This window comes from Terrapene carolina, unplaced genomic scaffold (genome assembly GCF_002925995.2).
Source record: "Terrapene carolina triunguis isolate 2854851 unplaced genomic scaffold, T_m_triunguis-2.0 Scaffold199, whole genome shotgun sequence".
Classification (NCBI taxonomy): domain Eukaryota; kingdom Metazoa; phylum Chordata; order Testudines; family Emydidae; genus Terrapene; species Terrapene triunguis.
In genome coordinates, this window is record NW_020664550.1 from 2,807,245 (window position 1) to 2,830,622 (window position 23,378).

The 23,378-nt window shown below is 51.0% G+C and overlaps 1 protein-coding gene across 1 annotated transcript; it reads right to left on the reverse strand.

Annotated features, from left to right (window-relative positions):
* Positions 1-312: 312 nt before the first annotated feature.
* LOC113405045 (transcription factor SOX-13-like) lies at positions 313-20,722 on the reverse strand. The gene is made up of 13 exons (XM_026655270.1): positions 20,504-20,722; positions 18,801-18,906; positions 17,995-18,081; positions 16,781-16,953; positions 15,240-15,308; positions 14,921-15,035; positions 13,944-14,026; positions 13,682-13,841; positions 12,887-12,996; positions 11,887-11,983; positions 9,869-10,012; positions 2,061-2,277; positions 313-592 (listed from the first exon to the last, which is right to left on the reverse strand). The coding sequence occupies exons 1-13, from the start codon at positions 20,708-20,710 to the stop codon at positions 313-315; spliced, it is 1,848 nt and encodes a 615-aa protein (XP_026511055.1). The 5' UTR covers positions 20,711-20,722.
* Positions 20,723-23,378: the final 2,656 nt, after the last annotated feature.

Sequence of the window (23,378 nt, forward strand, 5' to 3'; positions counted from 1 at the left end):
TTGGCACGCACACTTCCCATTGTCCCCCGCACACCACTATATCCGTCCAGCACAGCCCTGCATGCCAGGCCATTCGGGGGGGGCAGAGCTCTGCACGCAGAGGGATTCGCCAGCAACCCCCTGAGTCTAGTCACTTCCTAGATCAGGGAGCCATGCAGTGATGGCAGTTCTCCCCAAGCCCCCATTCCCACCTCCTCCCCACTCAGTCAGGTCTTCAGTTCCAGCCCCACGCGGGGGAACGTTGCAAAATCTGCTGCTTCTCCCCACTTCACACACGCGCGCGCCCCACCCCACCCCACCCCCGCCCTCTGCTCAGTCCGTGAGCACCACCAGCTCCCCGTCGCTCTTGTCCTCGCCCTCGGAGTCCTCGTCCTCGCTGTACCGGTACATCTCGCCATCCGCCACCGAGTGCCCGTCCTCCCCGCCGTCACCCTCTTGTGACTTGAGGCTGCGCGTGTTGACGATGACGGGCATGTTGGGGTCCATGCTGCGGGGCAGGTAGTGCTCCACCAGCGGCGGCGCCAGCTGCATGCCCACCGGCCTCTGGTACAGGACATCCGATGAAGAGGCTTGCATCTGACTGCCCTGGGGCCTGCAAAGCAGGAGATCACAGTCACCGTCCCTGGGCATTAGAGCTGGTTGGGAAATGGACTCCCACCCTCCCTTGGAAAATTCCAATGAACACGAAAACAACAAAATTAGGCTTGTTGAAATTTTCACCAGAAGATTAGAGTTTTCAGTGGAAAAACCAAAACAGAAATACTTTGGCCAAACACAGAAATATTTCAATTAGGAAAGGCTGCCATGGTGTCTCATGGGAGTTGTAGTTCTGGTGTCTCATGACCCCATTTTCTTCTATAGGTTGGGCTCCCTGTTTGGACAATATCTGCCATGAGGCACCCTAGTCTCTCCTCATGGTGAGGGAGGCAATTGCCTCATGGGAGATGTAGTCCGGCTGAGGAGCCCAGCTCACAGGGGAAACTGAACTACATCTCCCATGAGGCACCATAGTGGCATTTTTGAACCAAAATATGTCAGTTTTCAAGTGTTCCGTTTTTTGACGAAAAATCCAAAATTTTCCTTGGAAAGCAGCAACTTTTCGTAAAAAATTTCACATAATTGAAAACTCTTATTTTCCATTAAAAACAGGTTTGAGGGAAAATTATTGACCAGCCTTACTGGGGACTCTCTCTTCCTTCTGGTCTTTCTGGCCCCCAGCCCCTTTGCAATATTGAATAACCGCCTTTCTCTCAGCTACCATATATACTAATAGATACAGTGCAATGAACTAGCTAGCATGTCTGTGTGCCACTACCCAATCAATACTGGATGGGCTCAGCTGTGTGTCATAGAACCCGTAACTGCTAACAGCTAATGGAGAGTCCCCTTTCCAACCAGTGGTGCTTCTAGGGTATGAGGATGTGGGGTTCCACCCTTACACTACACCCAAAATAAGTTCTTAGTGGCCAAAGTATGTAACACAATGATTACTGGGAGATCCTAAGGATCCCCATGCCCTGGACATATACTGACACTGCTAATCATGTCCTGCTGATCTAACCCCCACTGCGATTTCAACAGGATGCAGTATTGCTCTTCACTTCCTGTCCTAAACGTCTGCGCAGCACTGCTATGCCCTGTGTTCCACTCAGGGCCGGCTCTGGCTTTTTTGCCGCCCCAGGCAAAAAAGCCTCCAGCCGCCCCCCCCGCCCCCCCGCGGGGGGGGGGGGGGCGGCCGGAGTCCCGGGGCGAGGGTGGCAAGCCCCGGCGGGGGCTCCGCTCTCCCCCCGGCGGCCGGGGGGAGGGCGCAGGGGGGGGAGGGCGGCCAGAGCGCCGGGGGGAGGGCGGCGAGCCCGGCTGTGGCCCCGCTCTCCCCGGCGGCCGGAGCGCCGCGCCGCCCCCCTCCAGGTGCCGCCCCAAGCACCAGCTTGGTTGCCTGGTGCCTGGAGTCGGCCCTGGTTCCACCCCAGCGTTCGTTGCAATTGAGCAGCTACAAGCAAAGGCACTTTTTCTGGGGGGGAATGCAGACATACGGGGACCAAAAGAGATGGGAGCCTCACGCTATCAAGTAGCCCTGCCTGGTGTCTTGCCGTCTGTTCCTCATCAGCGCCTTGTACTCGCCCACGCGCAGCCGCTTCCCCTCCACGATGCAGGTGCGCTTTGGCCGCGGCTTGTATTTGTAGTCGGGATACTTCTCCAGGTGCTGCCGGCTCAGCCGGGCCTGCTCCTCGTAATAGGGCTGCTTCTCTTGGTTCGTCATCGATTTCCACCGGGACCCTGGGAAGAGAGAACACAAGGCAGAGAGATTCACAGAACTGTTATGTTTGCCTTTTGAAACTCCCCACCATCCGTGGCCATCACTAGGGACAAAACCCAGGTCCTCCAATGCCATAGCATGGGCCTCTAACATTCGAGCTGGAAGAATAACCGTGTTAGCTGGTAGCAGTAGTAGGCTGTTATCCACTCAAGTGACCTGCCACTTGATGCAGCACAGATTTTGCAGCACAGTGTGTTACACCTTTAAAGCCCTCTCCTGAAGCTGCACAGGCCAGGTGGAGCGGGGAAGGCATTAGATAAGGACTCTCACAATCTTCCCCAAACTACCAGAGCAGCAACAGGAGCAGCAGGGATATTTCTTCTCTCCACCTCTGGGCTTGAGCAACAACGAAGTGCCACACAGGATAAGCAATACTCCAGGAGTGCTCCCAATGCTTCATAAACATTAATGAAACCTCCCAATCCTCTTCAAAGGTAGGTCCATATCCCCCATTTTACAGATGGGGAAACCGAGGCACAGAGCGTCTGGAAAGTGATTTGCCCAAGGCTGCACAGTGAGTCTGTGTCAGAGCTTGGAAAAGAATCCAGGAGCCAGAATGCTTTAGCCTGCCACAGTATCAGTCCTTTCCTTAAAAACCCCTCGGCTAGTGGTCCAAGCAGCAGTCTGGGAGCAAGGCAGCCCAGGGTTCTATTCCCAAATCCCTCTAGAGCCTTAGGCAAGTCATAATTTTCCACTGCCCCAGTTTCTGCATCTGTAAAATGGAGAGAATACTTTGCACACAGCACTTCCCATCTGCGAGGTGCCTCACACACTGCTGGCTCTGTAAAATTAACAGTGTATAATAAAACATCTCCGCTTTCCTGGGAAGTTCCGAGTTTAGATAACCAACTAAATAAAATAAATAAATCCTTCTTTGGAGAACGCTGCCATTAGGGATAAGGCACTGGGATGGAGACTCAGGAGATGGGGGTTCAATTCCTGGCTCTGCAACAGCCTCCACCTGTGACCTTGAGCACATCACTTAGGTCTTGTCTATGTGGGAAAGTTTTGCTGGTTATACCCGTATACTGTGGTTATACGAGTCTAACTCCCAAGTGGACACTTATTCCGGTATAAGAGTGGGTTTTTCCATTTAGCTTAAACCCATTCCTAACTAGCTTGAGTTAAACCAAAATAAGAGAATCCACACAGGACTTTGCACCAGTGTAACTGAATCCATTTAAATTAAACTGATGCAATTTTCCCACGTAGACAAGGCCTCAGTCGGGGTCTCTAGGAGCTACTGTGCTAACAATCCAATAGACGTTATGGAGGCAGGGGAAGAAAATGTCATTTGCCTACAACAACATCTGAAAACAAGAGGAGCCACCCAACTCAAGCGACTTGTGCAGGTCATTGTCCTTGATTGGCAGGTGCTGAGAGGTATGCCAAGCCTCAATGGGACAATGCAGTCACAGGGGACACAGGATATCAAGGGCACAGAGGAATGCAGGGCTATTCCACGGAGCCTGCTCCCATTTAAATGTGATTATCCAGGCCATTGTTAACAGCCAGTCCACCTGTCGTGAAAGAGAACGCCTCCCCCCGCCCTTCCCCGCCGCTGACCTTTCCGCGTCACCTCTCCGTCCTGCGCTTTTGATTCTTTTTCCTCACAAAAGGTATGGCAAGCAGGTGCTGCAGCTAAAATAGACAATCCTGCCATGTGACTCGAATTCCCCGGGCTCACTGACCTTTATTGTCATCCCTGCCAAGGTCCAGGGCAGGCGGGGAAAAGAGGGGAGTGCTGCACAGAATGCAGGCCGGACAGAAAGAGAAGGTCACGCTCAACCAGCAAGTCTGGGGACGGAGCAGGAGGAGAGAAAAATCTCACTTTTGTCAGGGGAACGGGGCCTGCTCCCCAGAAAATTAATGGGGGCCTTTGGATCAGGCCTCAGGGTAAAAGTGGGTCAGTTCAGATACAAGACAGACCCCTGCTCAGAGCTAGACAAAATCAAACCTTACATCTGATGCCTCTTCTTTCTTCCTCCCCTTTGTCCCAGATGCTTTCATGTCCATCGTGCCACGGATGCTAAGAATACACAGACATGCACAGCTAGCCTGCCCAGGAGCTTAGCTCTCACCTGCCACACCGCGACCAAGTCTAAAGAATAAGGTCAGCGTAGGGTTTCCACGCTCCCGGCAAAGTACAGTCTCAGACTCGTCCTTTCTCTCCTGCCCCAGGAGCCCAGGGCTCCACCTTCAATCACAGGAAGCAAGCAGGCCTTTTACACTCCACCCAGCTCTCCCTACTCCCACAACTGCCAGGGATTGGGGCAGCAGCAAACTCTCCCTTCCAGTACAGCCATATGAACCTCACACTGTCCTGGAAGACTACTGTCTGTCTGGTCTAACCAATCCACAGCTGCAAGGCAGTGAAAAACAGCTGACAGCTAAGCCACTCACAGGAGACAGAACCCAGGTTCTATGGCTCCACAACCCCAGTCTGTCCCACTCAGTGGATGGAGCAACACACTCGCCAGCTGGAAAACACTCAAACCATCTCTACCTCTGCTCTTACATTTCATGTCAAAAAGCAATAGTAGGGTTCAAAAAGGATGGGTCCAGATCTCTGTTGCCTGTAGAGTCATTTGCACAAGTGCAAACTGGGAGCTTTCCAATCCAAGTCCTTTGTACTGGTGTAAATTATGGTACAAGGCATAGGACAAGGGAGAATTCAGCATAGATCAGATCTGAAATATGCAGGAGAACAAGTGTTTTGGGAGTAGCCCCTAGTTGTGCAAATAGCATAGCACGGACGGTCTGTCACTCCGTATATTAGAGTAAAAAGCCTGCAAACGCATGTCACATTTGTTCAGATTACCAACCAATGGCATGGCATGTTTTACCCAAAGATCTCAAAGCACTTAAACCTAACACCCCCCCTGTGCAGTAGGGAAATATTATACCAATGGGAAACTGAGGCACAGGGGTGTTAAGATACTTCTATGGGAGTGTTTTATGCATAGATCGCCAGGACCAGCCATGCATCCGGAAGATACACATGGACAACCACAGCTTGGGCAAGTACACCTCTACCCCGATATAACACGAATTCGGATATAACGCGGTAAAACAGTGCTCGGGGGAGGCGGGGCTGCGCACTCTGGCGGATCAAAGCAAGTTCGGTATAACGCGGTTTCACCTATAACGCGGTAAGATTTTTTGGCTCCCAAGGACAGCGTTATATCGGGGTAGAGGTGTATCAGCTCCATGCCTCTGGTTACAAAGATACCCACCACTAGTCTTTTCCACCTCTGCTAAATGTGCAGAAATGAACACAGGCTGCCAAAACAAGAACCGCACCAGTTATTTAAAGCTACATAATTACATTAGCCAGCACACCACAACGTGGCAGTTCCTGACACCCCCCCAAACGCTGTGGGTTGCCATAAGTAACAGATCAGATCCTAACATAGTGATTCTTCAGAGGGAGAAGCTTTGTTCATTGCAGAGCTGCTAAAAGGCGCAAGAGACCAAATTAAAAGCATGCACTGAGGGTAACCCACAAACCCCTGCATTGTGCTAATGCGCACTTGTTACTAACAGTCTGGATGGACTCCTCACAGACCACACCAGAGGCTTTAAATAGCAAGCCTACCGAAGCTAGGACAGAGCAATTCAACATGAGACCACGGCGCGGGGAGCACGGTGAGGTGAGTTGGAGACCTTTGCAGAATGCTGTAGCCCAGGGGGGTTGATACACCGAGCAGAAGAAAGGGTGTGAGGGTCTGACAGACACTCGTGTGATATAAAATCTATATGAAATATTTACCCCCAACACTTAAAATTGTAAAACAAGACACGGTGACAGGAAAAGCTCAGGACTGAACCCTAATGTAGAGAGAGTCGTTACAATATTCTAGAAAGGTAAGATCTTATTGCTGTCACCTCTTGGTTGGTGATGGGCTCTGGGAGTCAGGACTCCTGGGTTCTGTCCCCAGCTCTGGGAAGAGAGTGTGGTTCAGAGCAGGGCACTGAGCGTCAGGACTCCTGGGTTCTATTTCCCAGCTCTGACAGTGTTATGATCTTGGGGAGGTCACTTAGGGGCTGACTGCTCTGAGATCCCTCTAACTTCAGCGGGATCAGACAGCAGCATCCAGCCCCTCTGCAGGTTGGATGAGTTTCCCCCCTCTGTGGAACAGGGTCAGGCTTAATGCATGTAAAGCGCTTTCAGATGATCCGATGAAAGGCGCTGTAATGGCAAAATATTATTTGAATTAAAACTGAAGCGCACAGTGCCAGGTGTAAACAGGCCTGCCCTTCACCTCTGGATTTGTTGGGGAGGGGAGGTCACATCATGCTTATGCCACAAGTGCGATGAATTTGGTGGTATCAGACTACGCTCTCATAGACATTTCCCACACGCACGTCACAAGAATTGTCCCTGTTTGTCTCAGTCCAGGGGGAATTCTGCAGCTTCACAGCAGGGGAATGGCTGGCCAAGGTTCGCGTGCATTGGCAGGGCAGCAGGCATCTGGCTGGCCTGGAAGGAGATGCACTGGCAGAGCGGTTGGGGGACTCAGGACTGGATTAGCAGGGTTGGAGCAGATCGGGAATTAGGTACATGGGCAGAGCTGGGTGGGGGAAGTTTACTTGTGCTATTAGCCCATCACTTTCATAAGCCCCATACCATAGACCACCAGGGAAGAAGCTTCCTTTTATAGCTGCATTTGCACGGCCAGTTCTCTGACCCCTGGCCTCCCATCTGACTAGAGCCAGGATTTGATCTGGGTTCTGGTTTCTAGCCTGCGACACAGAGGATCATCTGAAAGAAGGAGTGGGGGAAGGAGGGAACCAGGGTGGATAAAAATCAATGATTTAAAAAAAAACAAAACAGATTTTTTTTATTTAAATCGGATTTTTTTGATAAAATGCTTTTTGAGGAAAAAACCTATCTAAAGATCATTTTAATTAAGATACATTATATATACATCAAAGATATCTTATCATGGAATGGGGATTATAAATTCTAATTCTATAGTAAGAGACAATATATTCATGTAATGTTTAAGAAAAGTTTTGTAAATGAGTTCCAATAGGTCATGGATTAGGGACCCAAATTTATGGGGCTCCAGGGGCTTCTGTATAGATTATTTAGGTTAATCTTTCTATCTACCCAATGGGACTCAGTGCTTAGTCTAGAAGATACCATCAGAGATGCTTAATTTTGCAGTTCTCAAACTGTGGATTTGTGTCTCCAGAGATAACATACATGTTAACAGCAAAAATGTTTTTAAATAAATAAATAAATTATACACAGAGGTGAGAAATAACAGACCTCAACCCTACTGTCCCTCTGCAAATTTGTGTACATGGAGTCAATCCCTTACCTCTCTCTAAAAGTGCAAAATTTCAAAAAGTTTAATAAATAGAAGATTGTTGGGGGCGGAATAGATCTGGACCAGGAGAAGTCTGGAGATAAATGTGAGAAGGGAGGGACAGGCAGTAGAAACAAAAGTGAAATTGTTTGAGCGGCATATTCCAGAAGTCTTGAGGTCTTTCTGAGTGTAGCCTTCATTGATTTGAGATCTACCATACCCTTCTCTCACTAGAAAGGAAAACCTATAATGGCAGCAGGCCGTAAAACAGACCCAGTTTGGGAATAAGAACCATTCAAGAAATATATGTTTGCTGATGATGTTTTAAAGAAAGTCACACCAGTGAACTGGTAGAAATCACTTAAGCACTTGGATTCAGAGTCTGTTGAAGTGATAATTTCACTTTTAACAGCAGCAGCTTCTTCTGCTGGTGTGGAAAGAATATTTTCTTCTTTTGGACTAATTCATTCCAAATTGAGAAATGGTTTGGGACCTGAAAAAGCAGGAAAGCTCGTTTTTCTTTTCCAGATTATGAACAAACAGGAAAAAGAGGGTGAAGACAACTGAGTTAGCTGCAGAAGCCAATATTTTAAGATTCTCATGTTGACCTGGCTGACATAGTAGATTTAATATTTTTTTTAATATTTCTTTTAACTATTTTAGTTAAAAACAATTTTAACAAAAACAAACCTGATTTTAAAAAACTTGAATGTTTAATTAAATTCAAAAATTCATATGCTTGTTTTGTTAAGATATTATATGTTTGCTGTTGAAGAAAAGAATCCAAAATACATAATGTTGTTGTTTTAGTTAAATAAAACAATTTAAATGTCTGTCTGGTGATGTTCCCCTCCTAATACAGCACAGCAAGAAAATCCTCCAAATATTAATGATTAATGCTGAATTGGAGATAGTTCATCTCCCAATGACTTCATAAATATCTGCTTCAATTACCTTTGGTAAATGAAATAACCAAACAATCATTCATTTTCTGATATAGCTATAAAACTAATCTGAAAAGTTTTCAAAATTAATCACGTTAAAAATTAATAGTGTGTACCTTCTAAAAATGAAACCTACATCTCTCTCTGAGTTGTGAAGAATATGTATTAAGGTTATAACAACCAACAAGAATGCACTTTTATGTAGAAAACCATGATTAAATCGAGTCTTCCTGACTAGTGATTTAAATCATGATTTAAATCAAATCCACCCTGGAGGGAACATTCGGGCTGCGGAGCTGAGATTACAATCCATCAACCAACGGGGCTGGCGGAAAGCCCAGCTGGTATGAGAAACATCCTGGGCTATCCTTCACCGTGGATCATTGTCAAAGTGAGCTAGACCCTAGCTGGCCAACACCTGCCATTCTGATTCCAGCTCGGACACCGGGGAAATAAAAGCCTGCTGCTCGCCATCATGTCCCACCACTGACCTCTCCACCAGGGAAGCTTTCTCCTCTGCAGTATTAGCTCATTCCCACAGCCCTAATGCTTCTCCACTAGTCAAATCATACCAGATACCAGTGCATCTCATTGGTGTCTTTTATCTCCCTCTCACCCCAGCTGAGACATGCTTAGATAAGCTCAGAAAAGATTAGATAAGGATGGACAGATAGCCTTGTCTTTTGAAGATTATCTCCTCACTACCAACCCTCTTTCCATAGCCAGGAACCACCCTGGGCTCTGAACCTCAGAGCTCACACGCTAAGCACATTTAGGCCTGGTTGATGGTTGGCATCAAGGGAAAGCACCAAGTGCTGCAGAAAATGGTGCAGCATGTGATGCTTTCCCCCGCAAAACAATGCACAGCCCCATGACCCAATGTGGTGCCAAGGGGCACTGTGCTGCTGGAGAGGCGACTTTGGGGAGAGACGCACAAAAGCGCGGTCCTGGCCAGTGAAGTGATATTGAGCACCAACCTTTCCTTCCTCCTCTTGGTGCAGAATGGTTTGTTTTTATGGCCCTGCTGCTTTGCCGGTCAGTGCATCCATGTACCAGTGTGGAGGATCCAGACTCTTGCAACAAGCTGTCCCCAGAGAGAGGAGGGGGTTGCTTCTATCATTTCAGCTTAGCTCAGAGCCCCTTGGCCAGCTGTAGGCTGCATGGCATTAGCAATAGACAGTGGCTGATGGCTGCATGGGTCAGCAAAACAGCTTGGCAGATTCCATGTCATTGGGAATAGCACAGCAGGGCAAGCCCACCCTACCCTCGCTTGCTTGCGGGACACTCACCCAGGATCTTGCTGATACTGGAGTTGTGCATGTCCGGGAAGGCCTGCAAAATCTTCCGTCTCTCGTCCTTGGCCCACACCATGAAAGCATTCATGGGCCGCTTTATGTGGTTGTTGTTCCTGGACTCGGGGAAGTGTCGTGAGCCTGTTAGGGGCACAGCAAGGAAGAGCCAGTTAAAAGACAGGGAAAGGGAGGACCAAACACAAGATACAAAACGGTGACCAAGGTGATAAGAGTCTCCCCTGCAAGGGGGTTTTCCACATAAGAATAAGGGGCGCTTGATGGCGTAGGGATATGCTGCACTGGATTCTCACCATAGAGACTGAGGCTCAAATCCTTGGGAGCCTCCATTTTTAGCAGCCCAATGGGACAAATCCTGGGCTTGGTTTTCAAAGGCACGAGGAACCGGTTGCTTCCAGGTGGTGGGTTCTCAGACCCTCTGGAAAAATAAATCTCCCATCTCTAGGAGCCTGATTTTTCAGGGGTGCTGAGCACTTGCAGCTCCCCTTAACTTTCACTGGAGTTGCAGGTGCTCAGCCCTTCTGAAAAGCAGGCCCTGGGTGTCTCCTGTCAGGCACTCAGAAGCTGGGGCATGCAAACGGGCGCTTTGGGAAAGTCTGGCCTAAGGGAACTGGCTGGGTCTCAGCTCAGTCCCTAGTCGACGTGTAGCCCCTTTACCTTTAGGAAAGGCTTAGCATCCACATCGAGGGGCCTCAGCCGCACTGGGGGAGGGGGCCCAGACTAGAACAGCAAAGGGGAGCTGCCTGTCCGGACGGAGGTGCCGCAGCAGAGGTGGAGGTGAGAGCAGCGTGAACAGCCTGTCTGTACTGTGCACGTCTCGTGCCAGGACTTTTAGTCCATCACTTGCATTAGTCAAAGTCAGTCCACGCACAGGCACTCGGCCACCCCACTTGTGGGGCCAGAGACCCTCAAATGCTGGCTTCCCAAGCCATGGCCCATCCCTCAGGCCACCTTCCCTCCCGCTGGCTCTGTTGGACCAATCAAGAGCCAGGATTTGGCTGTAGCTGGCCAGCTGAGGACAAGAGCAGGGACTAGCTCCTGTCCATCATAAGCCCATCAGCAGCAGCTCCCGCACCCGTGGGCGTAGGGGCCATGCTGGCGGCGTTAGGGTGCAGCTATGCTCCGTTGATTCTCTGTTGGCGTAGCGATCTCGTGGTGCAGACCACCCCCAGAATCAAGGAGCCATAACCCACTCCCTGATGGCCCCCGCCTCAATCTAGCTTTTTCTCATCGACTTTTTGCCACCCTTGTAGATGACACCCAGCTCCATCCACCTCCAGGACATCATTGTCTCCATAGTAACTAACGGGCTTTGACCAAAAGGATCACAAATTGACTTTTTTTTTTAAACGAAGATGAAACCAAGCAAAATAAAGTGGAATTAAGTGAACTACGCCATGGTGCAAGATGCCACGTTTGTACTGCCCCTTCTGAGCCCTCTGGGGGATGGCCCAGCCACAAGTGGTTAGTGTGGCCTTCCCTGGTTGCCTGCCTCCTCTCCTCATAGCTTCCCATGCCCTGGAGCATCACATGTTCACTCTGTATCGACAGCGCCATTTAAATACAGAAAGCGCTAATTTAGCTGTAACATTGAGCGTCCCCATCAGCTGGGGAGAACAGCAGAGCAGGGCTGCAGGAAGTCAACTGAGTGACCACAAATGAAATTCCCACCCATCTCAAATAAGCACTTCCCTTATATTAGGTCTTTGCTATTCTCTTCTGGCTGTTTATTTCAACTCATGTAGCGCAACCCAAAGAGAGACATGAGGCTAGGTAGCCAGGTCAAGAAAGAAGAAAGGGTGGGGGGAAGAATGGAAAAGGAAAAAATAAGAGAAGAACAGAAGAAAAGAGAAGAAGGAAAAGTGATGCATTTTCTCCCACTCAGCCCAGCCCCAGGGAATCTCCCCTTCAATGGATGTCCAAAGTGCTTAGCACCTCTCAGGATCAGGCGCAGAGTTGGCTTTGGAGAAAGCCTCACACAGAGAATGTGTCCTTACCATCCATATCGCAGGTTAACATGGACTCGTCCAGTCTGTGCATGCACGTCTCCTCCATCCGCTCCTTCGTGGGCGAGGAATCCAAGCCCATTTGGTCCTGCAGGCCCGCGGAGAGCAGAAGTTACGGCCAGTTACCAACACAAGTCAGGTCACTGGTGGCAGAGTGACCGGCAATGAACCATCCCCCATGGGCTTCCAGCGCTTCCTCGTCTCACGGGCAGGCAATCCAGCTAGCAGCTCTTGGCTGGGTAACTCTGTCAGGCAAGGACTTCAGCCATGTGCACAACACAGGGACGAGTTTCAGACAGGATTGCCTGAGTTCTAGTGTGTGGTAGACAGTCCCTGAGATCCACTCCCCGGGTCTCCAGTATACACCACACTCAGCATCATCTACCTGGGGAGGATGCAATCCACTCCCAACCCCCAGTGCCCTTATGGAAAAGGGACCTATATGCAGGGCCGGCTCCAGCATTTCTGCCGCCCCAAGCAAAAAAAAAAAAAAGCCGCGATCGGCGGTGGCAGTTCAGCGGCAGGTCCTTTGCTCCTAGAGGGAGTGAGGGACCTGCCGCCCCCGAATTGCCGCAGGTGCTGCCCCTCTCCCTTGGCCGCCCCAAGTACCTGCTTGTTAAGCTGGTGCCTGGAGCCGGCCCTGCCTATATGGTATAACAGGAGAGACAACCAATAACACTTTGCAGAAACGCCTCGGAACCTCAATAGGGTTTCATAAGGGATGCGGTCCTTTCTCCAGAGGGTGTTTCTCAACCAACCTACAGAATGCTACAGCCTGGAGACAATTCTCCATTCAATTCTATAAGATGGTCTGAAGGAACCTATAGAAAAGGGATTTTCTATTACATTCTATAGGGCTCTTCCTAAGGCCCCCCCTTTATATCCATTCACAGCCTCCCCCTGAGAATCCTTGGTCTCTCTGGCTCCTCTCAGATCTCCCCATTCGATCAGGGACCAGCCCCTCGGCACTCCCAGTCCCAGTGTCGCTCACCTTCCGGTAGGGATTATTCAGAGAGCTCTCCGTCGCCCCGCTGTGGCAGTGCAGGAGCTGCCGTGCATCCTGGAGCGCTTTAGTGATGGCGTCCCCCTCTCCCAGAAATCCTGAGGATAAACCACCCAGTGCAGAATACGTCACAGCCAGCACCTTGTCCTTGCATAGGCCCCATACCCCCAAGAAAGAAGGGGTTACTCCCAGCCATAGGAGCTATGCATCTAGCTAAGAGACATCTAGAGCCTCTAGTTTCTTATTGCCGACACATTCCCTATTAGCATCGAGCAAGGGAAGCAGAGGGTTCAAATCAGAAAGCTTGGTCTCCCACTATTCCATCCGCACCACACAGAAGTCCAGCTACTCCACCCAGGGAGCCCTCCAGCCTTCCCCCCACAGCAATGCTTCTTCCCTGTAGGTGGTTTTCTTCTTCCCCTGGGCGGAGAGCACATTTCTTCTTCCAAACTGGATCTCTCTTTGGGTGGGTGGGGTTTGAGAAGGCTGCCTAGGGACCCTTCCATCTCCCAGCACCAGCACAGACTCTCGGTTTCTCCCAAAGAGAGTCACCCATCTTGCTTTCCCCAGAACCGTCCTGAACATCAGAGCAGGCAAGTCCCCGAACAATGGATCAGCTCCCATGGACTAGGGAGAGATTCTCCATCTCCCTCCTCCCCATGGGGAGAGAACTGCCAGGATCCCACAAGCATGTTTCCTCTCTAAGCGACACACCGAACGACAAAGCAGGCTGGGGATGAAGGCAAGGGACGCCCAGCCGAGAGCACGTCTGAGGGTACCTACCCAGAGGCAGACTGGGAGGGCTGGACTGAAGGTCTCTCGTGACCCCGTGGTTAGGAGTGAGGGATCGGCAGCTGCTCATCTTCAGGCTGGGTGAGCTGGAGGCACTGGAGAGCTCAGAGCTTTTGGGTTTGGCCGTTAGGTTCAGCGGCTGTGAAGACTCCTGGTGGGGGGGCGGGAGGGGAGAGACAGGGAGAAGGGAAGAGTGAGGCACATCCCTGGGTTACGCTGGGTCCCCAGGAGGACGGCAGATTCGGGACGGTACCTGCATCTGGAGGTGGCCTGAGCCGGCGGGTCTCTTCAGCGTCGGAGGGGGAGGGCTGTGCAGCAGCTGCATGGGGTACTCCACTGCAGAGAGGACAGCGAGAGGGAAGTTGGCGAATGAGGTCACAACAGGTGCTTCGCACGCAGCCTGCTGCCAGAACCAAAGGGCAGGTGGGATCTACTTAGGCCTTGTCTGTGCCTGGAACCGGCCCCGATTTCCAGCCCAGCACAGTGGCACTGCACGAGAGATTTGCACCGGGGGAGCTAACCCCTGCTAGAAACCAGCCTGCCATCGGGGCTAGTTCCAAGTGCAGACCAGGGGCTAGAGCCCCATGGCATGGCAAGGATTCAAGTATATTACTATTATTTCTATTACGGTCGCACCTAGAGGTCCCAACTGACCTAGAGAGAGGAAGGGCAGTGGCGGAGCGAGTTCCACACTCTGCATGTCACCACTCCGCCAGAGTGGCACCACAGAGCGCCAGCAGCGAGGTGGCCGGACCAGCTAATCCAGCAGCCATTCTGCGCTCAGCTGTCGACTCACACAGAACCAGGGACTCTGCAGCCAGATTCAATGACAACAGGAAAGCCGGCTCGCACTGCCTGGGCTTTCAGGAGCGGTTTCACTCCCACCCGGATGGCCAGCCAGAGATGGGCCAAGGTGACCTCAGTCAGATCATCAGAAACCTGCCAGGGAAAGCGATTTGCCTCCCCACTGCTGGCCAAAAAAGCTCACAGTTTCTCCCCCCTCCACCCCAATCTCAGCTTTTTAGACAACTTTCCTCGGCTCTCCCTGAGCTTCCAAACCCCGAGATCGCTGCCCAAGGAACGGCAGGAAAGGGAGAATGCCCGGATTACGTAGAGGGTATTTCTGAGGGGAGGCCACGCTCCCACCCACACCTCTCCCCCTTTCTGCTCACCACTGTCCCTTTCCCTGCCCCGATCCCCGCAATACTGTACCCCCTCTGCCTCCCTTACCTGGTTTGCAAGGGATGGGCTGGATGGGAAGCGCTAGCTGGGAGTCTGGGGTCACGGGGAGAGGCTGGTGGCTGGGAGGAAAGGCTGGAATCATGACATAGGGCATATTGACCTGCTGGAGAGAGAGAGACCAAATCACCTTTGCGGAACAAAGCGGCTAGGCCGCGGGGGGCTAATCCCACTCACAATGGTAAAGGAGTTTCCTGTGCAGGCAAGAGCCAAGGTTGTGGGGTCAAGAGGAAGGGGGGGAGTTAGCCCTTCGAAGGGGGACCAGAGTATGGACTGCGCAAGGGGGCGAGGCGGGAAAGCTCCCCCTTACCTGGATCTGTTGCTGCAGCAGATTAATCTTGTGCTGCTGCTGAATGAGCTGCTGCTGCTGCTTGGCAATCTGTCAGAGGGGGGAAACAGCAATGATACGGTGGCTGGAAAACGCCGGCTAACCGAGCCTTCCAAGGGCCATTAGCCTGGCTTGCCTCCGAGGGGCTACGGGAGGGGCGCAACGCACCGAGCTCTAGCAAAACAAGCCACAAACACAACTGGTCTGCGGAGACGCCAAAGACACAAGGGCAATGGAGGGCTCGGCGTCTCTGACAGGCGGGTTCACGGGACTGGCAGCATCCCACCGGTTAGAATGTATCCCCCATCCCCTCTGTGTGTGATCCACAGAGGTGGGGTAAAGCTACAGCTGCCGGCAAGGGGCCTGCGTCCATTTAACTCAAGGCGTAATGGTGCTGTACCAGTGCAACCGGCTGTGTGGATGCTCTAGTTTGGGTAGCTTAAGTCGAGCAGGTTTAAACTAAGCTAAAACGCACTGCTCTTAAACTGCACTGAGAGGGTCCACACAGGTCTTCGCATCGGTTTAACTCAATTGGGGTACGTCAGGGTGTAGACAAGGCCTTGGGCCTTTAGCTCAAGCTGTAGCACCTCAGGTTTAGAGCTGAAGGAACCAGTGATGACCAAGATGATGGTCAGGATCCTTCCACAGTGAAAGAGAAACACCCCAGCAAGCTCTCCCATCCTGACTGATAGACGCACCCTGCCTCGCTACCCCAGAAGCCCTGTATCACCTGAACAAGGCAACCATCAGCCAAATCCAGGAGCAAGCTGTTTGGTACCTAGGGGTAGCCTCAAAAATTGTCCCCTACCTTCCACCTGAGAAGAGTCCCTGGGCCAAGATGATCCCAGCTTGAAAGGACAGAATTATGGTAATATTTTTTTTTAAATCATGAGAAAACATAAAAAGGAGCCTTCAGCCATTTAAAAGCTACATTTGAACTTCCCTCTGGAGGAAATAGTATCAAAAGAGAGACAACAGCTGGGATAAAGGAAGGATTATTCACCCCATTTACAGATTGGGAAACTGAGGCACAGAGAGATGCAGTGACCCACGCAAGGTCATGCAGGGAGTCTGTGGCAGCGCCAGGAATTGAAGCCAAATCTCCTGAGTCCCAGCCCAGTGACTTATCCACAAAACTGTCCTTCCTGGCACATGTCCCAAGTTTCCACCTGAAATTAGCTTTTATCTAATTTCATAAAACACGAAACACTGAAGCTTCATGCCCTGGAATGGATCAAGCCCCGCAGCCCTGGTACTAACTGTTGCACTAGCCCCTCGGTGCTTCATTTAGCCTTAATTCGGAAAAAGTCAAAACATTTCCTCATTTTGTAAACTTTATATTTTATTCCCTGCTCGGTCCTCGTGCTCCACCCGGTTCTGAGGTGTGGCTCAAGTGGAGCCAAGAGGGTGGGCAGCCCTACCAATGTGTGCTCGCTGGGCTACCTGCCCTGGTTCTGAAACTCACCCCTAGGGATGGGAGACAGGGCAGGGGAAACAGATACCCCAGAGCACTGGCCGAATACCTGCTCCTGCTGCTGCCGAGCCAGCTCCATCTGCTGCTGCTGCTTCTCAAACAGCATGGCTGCCATGTTCTTCTGCTCCGAATGGGCTGTCAGAAGCTGGTCCCGCAAGGTGGAGAGCTGGTTGATCATGACAAGCAACTGCAGCTCCTTCTCCGCTAAGCTCTCCTGGGTTCCTGGGCCAAGCAAGTAACCAAACAGCAGAGGGTCAGTAAACAAGGGCTGGCGGCTTAATAGATGATACCCCATTATTCTACAAGGTTTAGGGTACGTCTACACTGGTGTCAGAGGTGTGACATCAGCACACGTAGACACACTTGAGCTAGCTGTGAGCTGGCCACCTTGGGCACCTGGGGGAGCACAAGACGTACAGTCCCATCCAGGACCCTGGGTATATACTTGAGTGGCTAGCCAATGCTGTCATGGCTTCCCTGCTATTGTTAATCAAAGCTAGCTGGGGTCTATACATGCTGCAGTCACACCTCGGACTGCAGCACAGACATACCCTTAGAGCAGTGGTTCTCAAACTGTGGGTCGGGACTCCAAAGTGGGTCACGACCCTGTTTTAATGGGGTTGCCAGGGCTGGCGTTAGACTTGCTGGGGCCAGGGCTAAAGCCTGGAGCCAAAGCCCAAACCCCACCACCCAGGGCCAAAACTTTGAGTGCTTCAGCCCTGGGTTGCAGGGGTCAAGTTACAGGCTCCCTGCCTGGGGCTGAAGCCTTGCTATTTGGTTCCCCCCCTCCCCCCCCGCACCTCCATCAGGGCAGCAGGCTCGGGCTTTGGCCCCCCTCTCCTGGGGTCATGTAATTTTTGTTGTCAGAAGGGGATCGCAGTGCAATGAAGTTTGAGAACCCCTGCCTTACAGCCAGCAGAAAGCTTAGCTGGGACTTGGACACAAATTCTCTAGATACTTTATTGGCGGGGTTGCTTTGTATTTCATCCCTTTAGCATACGCTCTAGAGACTCACATAGTCGAGTTCTGACCAGATGAATATTCACTAGGACTGGTCAGATCTTTTCCCCAAAATTCCAATGAAAATTGTTACTGACATTTCCAATTTTGAGCAAAACCAAAAACGGGGGAGGGAGGATGTATGCAAAACTCACCCCCCATTCACACCCCCTTTTCATACACACAAGACAAAGGAGAAAAAGGGCCGGGGGCAGATGGGAAGGTAAGGGCACAGGAGGGGATGGTAGTTACTCTACTGCTCACCTTTCACCTCTTTGGATTCCATGGTGTTTCTACCCAGAAGCCTTTCTTTCCAGTCACTGGAGAGTAACTTCTCAATGGTTGGCATAACTGTCACCATAGGAGTGTACAAGGTGAGGCCAGAGAGATTGGAGAGAGACAGAAAGAGAGAAGTAGGAGAAACAATTTTAGTCGTGGCCACTGATTGTCATCACTGTCTATGAGTAGGGCCCTACCAAATTCACAGACCATGAAATCTGGTGTCTTCCATGAAATCTTATCTTTTATGTTATTTTTATCCTAATACAGATTTCACAGGGGAGACCAGCATTTCTCAAATTGGGGGTCACAACCCAAAAGGGGGTTGCGGGAGGGGGGTGTCACAAGGTTATTTTAGGGGGGAGGGGTCGCGGTATTGCCACCCTTACTTCTGTGCTGCCTTCAGAGCTGGGTGGCCAGAGAGTGGTGGCTACTGGCCAGGTGCCCAGATCTAAAGGCATCGCCCTGCCAGCATCAGCGCAGAAGTAAGGGTAGCAATACCACAACCCCCCTACAATAAACTTGTGACACCCCCCCCCTTTTGTGTCAGGACCCCTACAGTTACAACACCATGACATTTCAGATTTAAATAACTGAAATCATGAAATTTACCATTTTTTAAATCCTATGACCATGACGTTGACCAAAATGGACTGTGCATTTGATAGGGCCCTATCTATGAGGCTACATTGCTTATCACCAGTTCAGGATCTTGTTCAAAGTATGTTTATTTGTATATCTGTAGATCAGGGGGATTTCAATGGAGATGGATGTTCAGAAACCCTTCTTACCCTCTTTCAAGTTTCTGTTGAAATCTAACTTTTCCTGGCTGCTGACAGCAGGCTCAAACGCAGACCTCCTGGAATCTAACGCATTGCTCACAGGAGACCGGGATTCCTGCAATGTACAAAAAGTGACTCTCAGTTTCCCACCTATCACCACAAACCTCCAAAGGGGGAAGATTCACAGGTTCTAAGGACAGATTGGACCACTGCGAACATCTAATCTCCTATGTAACACAGGCCAGAGAACCACATGCAGTAGCTCCTGTGATGCGGTGAAGCAGGGAGGAGAGAAAATACACTGAAGGGTATAAAATACCATCCCGAGCTCTGCTCTCCAAGAAATATCCCTGCGCACTCCTGACATAGACCCTCTCAGAGGATCTCAAAGCACTTTACAAAGAAGCAGCTTCACAACCTTTCTAAAAGGCAGGCTACTCACCGATGGAGAAACCATGGGAGAGATTGAGTAGCTTACCCAGTCTCTAGGGAAGGGCCTGAGGCAATGTAAGGACTCCCATTGTCCTTAATGGGCTACTGAACAGGTCCTGGGAGAGTAGGAGAGGTAGGAACAGAGCCTAGGAGTGCTGGCTGGCATTTCCAAGGAGAAGTCAATGGGAATTGGGTGCCTAACTTCTCTGGGCTCCTTTGAAAAGCGCAGCCTGCCTCTGAGCTCTGACCACTAGGCAGCACTTCTCAACTGGAGACTCCTTACTCCTGACCGACGCCAGCCCCTTGAGCCTCTAATGCACTGAAGGCGACTTATTTTTTTTCATGCTGCAAATGCTTGTTTGCAATAGTTTTCAATTATTTATTTAGACTGCTATGCCTCTCTGCAAATGCGACCACCTCCGGGAAGGCAGGAATGGAAAGCAGCAGGGTCTGAGGCTATGCAAGCGGGAGTGGCTCAGCGGGGGAAAACCCAAGAGCAATTATAAAGGGAAAATGAAAGCATAGCTACAGGTTTCCCCAGAGGAACCGGAGCAGCTTCTAAGGCAGCACATCTGTGTGCTGCTACAGCGGGGCTGCTGGCTCTGTTCTGAAGGCCGTTGTTCAAATCCCAAGACTGACTCGATAATATCAGCAATGGACAGAAAGCCTGGGGGAGCCTCAAATTTCAGCTTTATTTCCTATGGATGAGGAGTAAATGCAGGCAGTGGACAGGATAACAACCATTTTCTCTTGCCTACCGACTACATTGCTGCATGGCCCAGGGGTCTAGGTTGGAATGTGGCATTACCCTCTCAAGCTTAGGAGGACAAGTTGGTTTCTGTCTCCACCTACTGGCAGGAAAGGGTAAACCTCATAGTGCCGGACAGTGCAGAAAGGTGGGAAGAAAGATGGTTTAGTGGTTAGGGTGCTAGCCAGGAATTCAGGAGGCAGTCACACCTCTGACATACCCTTAATATGCTTGAAGACTTGGTAGGCCAAAGGAGCTTGGTTACCAGAGTGATGAGTGCATTAGAGATTCCTGGGTTAGACAGAAGAATTAAATAGACAGACCTGGGGTCAGCAGGTGTAACTGCATTCAAGGCACAGACTTATACCACATGGAATCCCATTGACTTCATAAATCAGCACCGAATTTGGCTCTATGGAACTGCACCTGCTGACAACAGGCTGGGATTGGGCCCTGTGAGTTGGGTGGGAAGTGGGAGACCCCAAGCCTGTAGGCAATGAGGAGAGAAGGGACCTAGGAGACTTAGCCCCACCTGTGGAAGAGTCCGGGGGTCAGCACACTCTCTCAGCGACAGCGGCACTCCATGCAAATCGCTGGAGTGGGGATCGGAGCCAGTGGGTGCTCCCTGGGGGGACTCATGGCAGCTATCTGTCTTCTCTTCCGTCTTGATGGTGCAGTTCACCATGTTCCCGGCTCCATCGAGTTCCAGGTGGGGAGAAACAGGGCTCCTCATGGACATCCTAGGGGAGGAGAGAGAGGTCAACCTGGTGACAGGGTCAGAGTGGTTGTGCTGGCCATACAGCAACGGTACCCAAGTTCTGGACGCAGAACTGCTAGGAGCATGTTTCAAGAGGGAACCGCCCAGGAATAAATCAATCCGTGCCCCCTTCCTCCCAGCCTGTACATTCCAAGAGCTTGGGTCTCTGCACTGTTTAAATGCACGTTCAGCACTGTTGGCAGGAAGCTTGTCCCCACAGAGGGACATCTATGTAACTGTGTAACAGCTATTACTCCTTCCCTCTGGCTCCTAACAGACTACACTGCAGCACCCTTTTGCTCCCAATTCCTCCAACGGCCCTGCAGCACAGTCATCCGCCTGGAGCAAGCACAGGAACCCACTGGTTTCACTCTGTCTGGCTGGTTTGTGGTGCCACCAGGAGCGGAACAATGGTCTTGAGTTTTGCTGCCGTTTGCAAACCCCATTGTTTGTAGTTTCCTCAATGTTCCCTGCTGTGGGTACTGGCTCCAGAGACCAGAAGCTCCCAGGAGAACAAACCCAACCCCCATCCTGTGTGTGATGCCATGCGGTGATGTTGGTCTAGTAAAAACCAAAACACACAGAGTCATGGGATTTGGGGCCAAAACAAGCACGTGAACTCCTGAAGAAACGACTATACTTTGCATTTACCTAGCTGCTTTCTGGAAAGGATCCGGCACCACTTTATGAAGTCTCACAACCCGCCAGAGCACGAGTGAGAAGAACAGCGGTACCCATTGCATAGATGAGCAATCTGAGGTGCAACAAGTCATCGACAAAGCTGAAAACAGAGCCCGGGAGCTCTGGCTCCTATTCAGTATGGGTCAGAGGACAGGATACAAGGAGTCAGGAGACCCGGGCTCTGCACCCAAGCTCTACCACTGAGCTGCCCACAGTTATATAGAGAGTCGCTTTCCCCCCAGCTGTACATGAGAATGCTTCAACATGCTCTACAAAGATTCACTCATTATCTTCCACACGTACACCCCCAGGAAGTAGGCAAGTGTTCTTATCTCCACGTTCCAGATGAGGCTTGGACAGGTCAAGGGCCTGACTTTTCAAAAGGTGCTGGGTGCCCACAACCCCAGCGGAAGTCAACGGGAGCTGCAGGGACTCAGCTCCTTTGAAGAACTGAGCCCAAGGTGACATGCCTAAGGATATGTTGAACCTGCAGGAGACCTGAGGAGCTCCTGGCTCCTGGTCTTGTGGCCAGACCAGCCTGTACATCTACAGAAAGGGCTCCCAACTACCAGACAGCAGCACCAAGAAAAGTCCCCAAAACACCAAAAGTCAGACATGTTTCCTGTTGAAAAGAGAAGGTAAAATACCAGTCCTACTCAAGTCAATGGCAAAGTTCCCACTGACTTCAACAAGGCCAGGATTTCAACCAGATTAATTACAAGAAGCTTCTTTTACCACAAGAGTCTCTCTCCCTCTCTCTCAGGAGTCCCCAGACCAGGGTCCCTCGAACCCAGTCTCCTGTCTTTGCCACTAGCCAGTGCCAGCTGCTTCAGAGTAAGGTTTAAGAGCAGCCCGCCCAAAAGGAAGTTTTTTCCTAACTTCCATCAGCTGAAGTTTAGCTGGAGCCAGGCTAACCCCCACCCTTCATCCAAGTTTACTATAAAAGGTCAGATTCTCCAGAGGAACACTTGGCAAGCAGAACGCCAGGAGAGCCCTCTGCAGGTGCTCTGCTTAGGGGGTCAGGAAGCAGAAACTACCACAAAATATTACAAAGGATTTAAAAAAAAAATCCCATTTGCGCTGCAGCAGCTGCTTGTAGTGCCACAGGCCACAGAGTCAATGCTTCCAGGTGAATATACGACAATCTAGGATATCACCACTGCTGGTCTCACGAGCCAGGTATGAACCCAGTGCTCACTCGTTCTACCGAGGCAGAGTCCCAGAAAGGATTAGACACGTTTGTGGGGAAAGAGATCATCTACAACTGCTCTAGCAGGGATTTGTCTTATAAGGGCCACCAACCCTGATGCCCCAGAGCATGAATTGGTCAGCAGCAGGGGACCAGGAAAAAAATTACCCCTTCCCTCACCTCTCCCTCCAGAGGAAAATAATGAAAATATTGGGGCATTAAGGAGGGGATTTACACTCTCCCTGAAATATCCGACATAGGCCACTGTTGGGAACGGGATCCCAGGCTAGACAGATCACTGGGTCTTCTGCCACGGCAGGAGGAGGAATACTGGACTAAATGGACCATTAAGGTCTGTTGCTGCATGGCAGGTGGAGAGATACCACAGTAGACAGACCATTGGGTCTGTTGTGGCGCGGCAGGCGGTGGGATACCAGAGTAGACAGACTGTTGGGTCTGTTGTGGTGTGGCGGGTGCAGGGATACCAGACCAGACAGACCATTGGGTCTGTTGTGGTGCGGCAGGTGGAGGGATACCAGACCAGACAGACCTATGGGTCTGTTGTGGTGCGGCAGGCGGAGGGATACCAGACCAGACGGATGGTTGGGTCTGTTGTGGCGCGGCAGGCGGAGGGATACCAGACCAGACAGACCGTTGGGTCTGTTGTGGTGCGGCAGGCGGAGGGATACCAGACCAGATGGATCGTTGTGTCTGTTGTGGCGCGGCAGGCGGAGGGATACCAGACCAGACAGATGGTTGGGTCTGTTGTGGCGCGGCAGG

Bases quoted from the DNA above. Each gene is read 5' to 3' on its own strand.
- LOC113405045 (XM_026655270.1), bottom strand. From the start codon at position 20,710: ATGTCCATGAGGAGCCCTGTTTCTCCCCACCTGGAACTCGATGGAGCC. The intron at 15,309-16,780 runs GTATTCGGCCAG...CCCCTCTGACAG, and splicing joins CTCGGCAGCAGCAGGAGCAG to ATTGCCAAGCAGCAGCAGCA. The intron at 13,842-13,943 runs GTACCGTCCCGA...CCCCCCCACCAG, and splicing joins CAGGCCACCTCCAGATGCAG to GAGTCTTCACAGCCGCTGAA.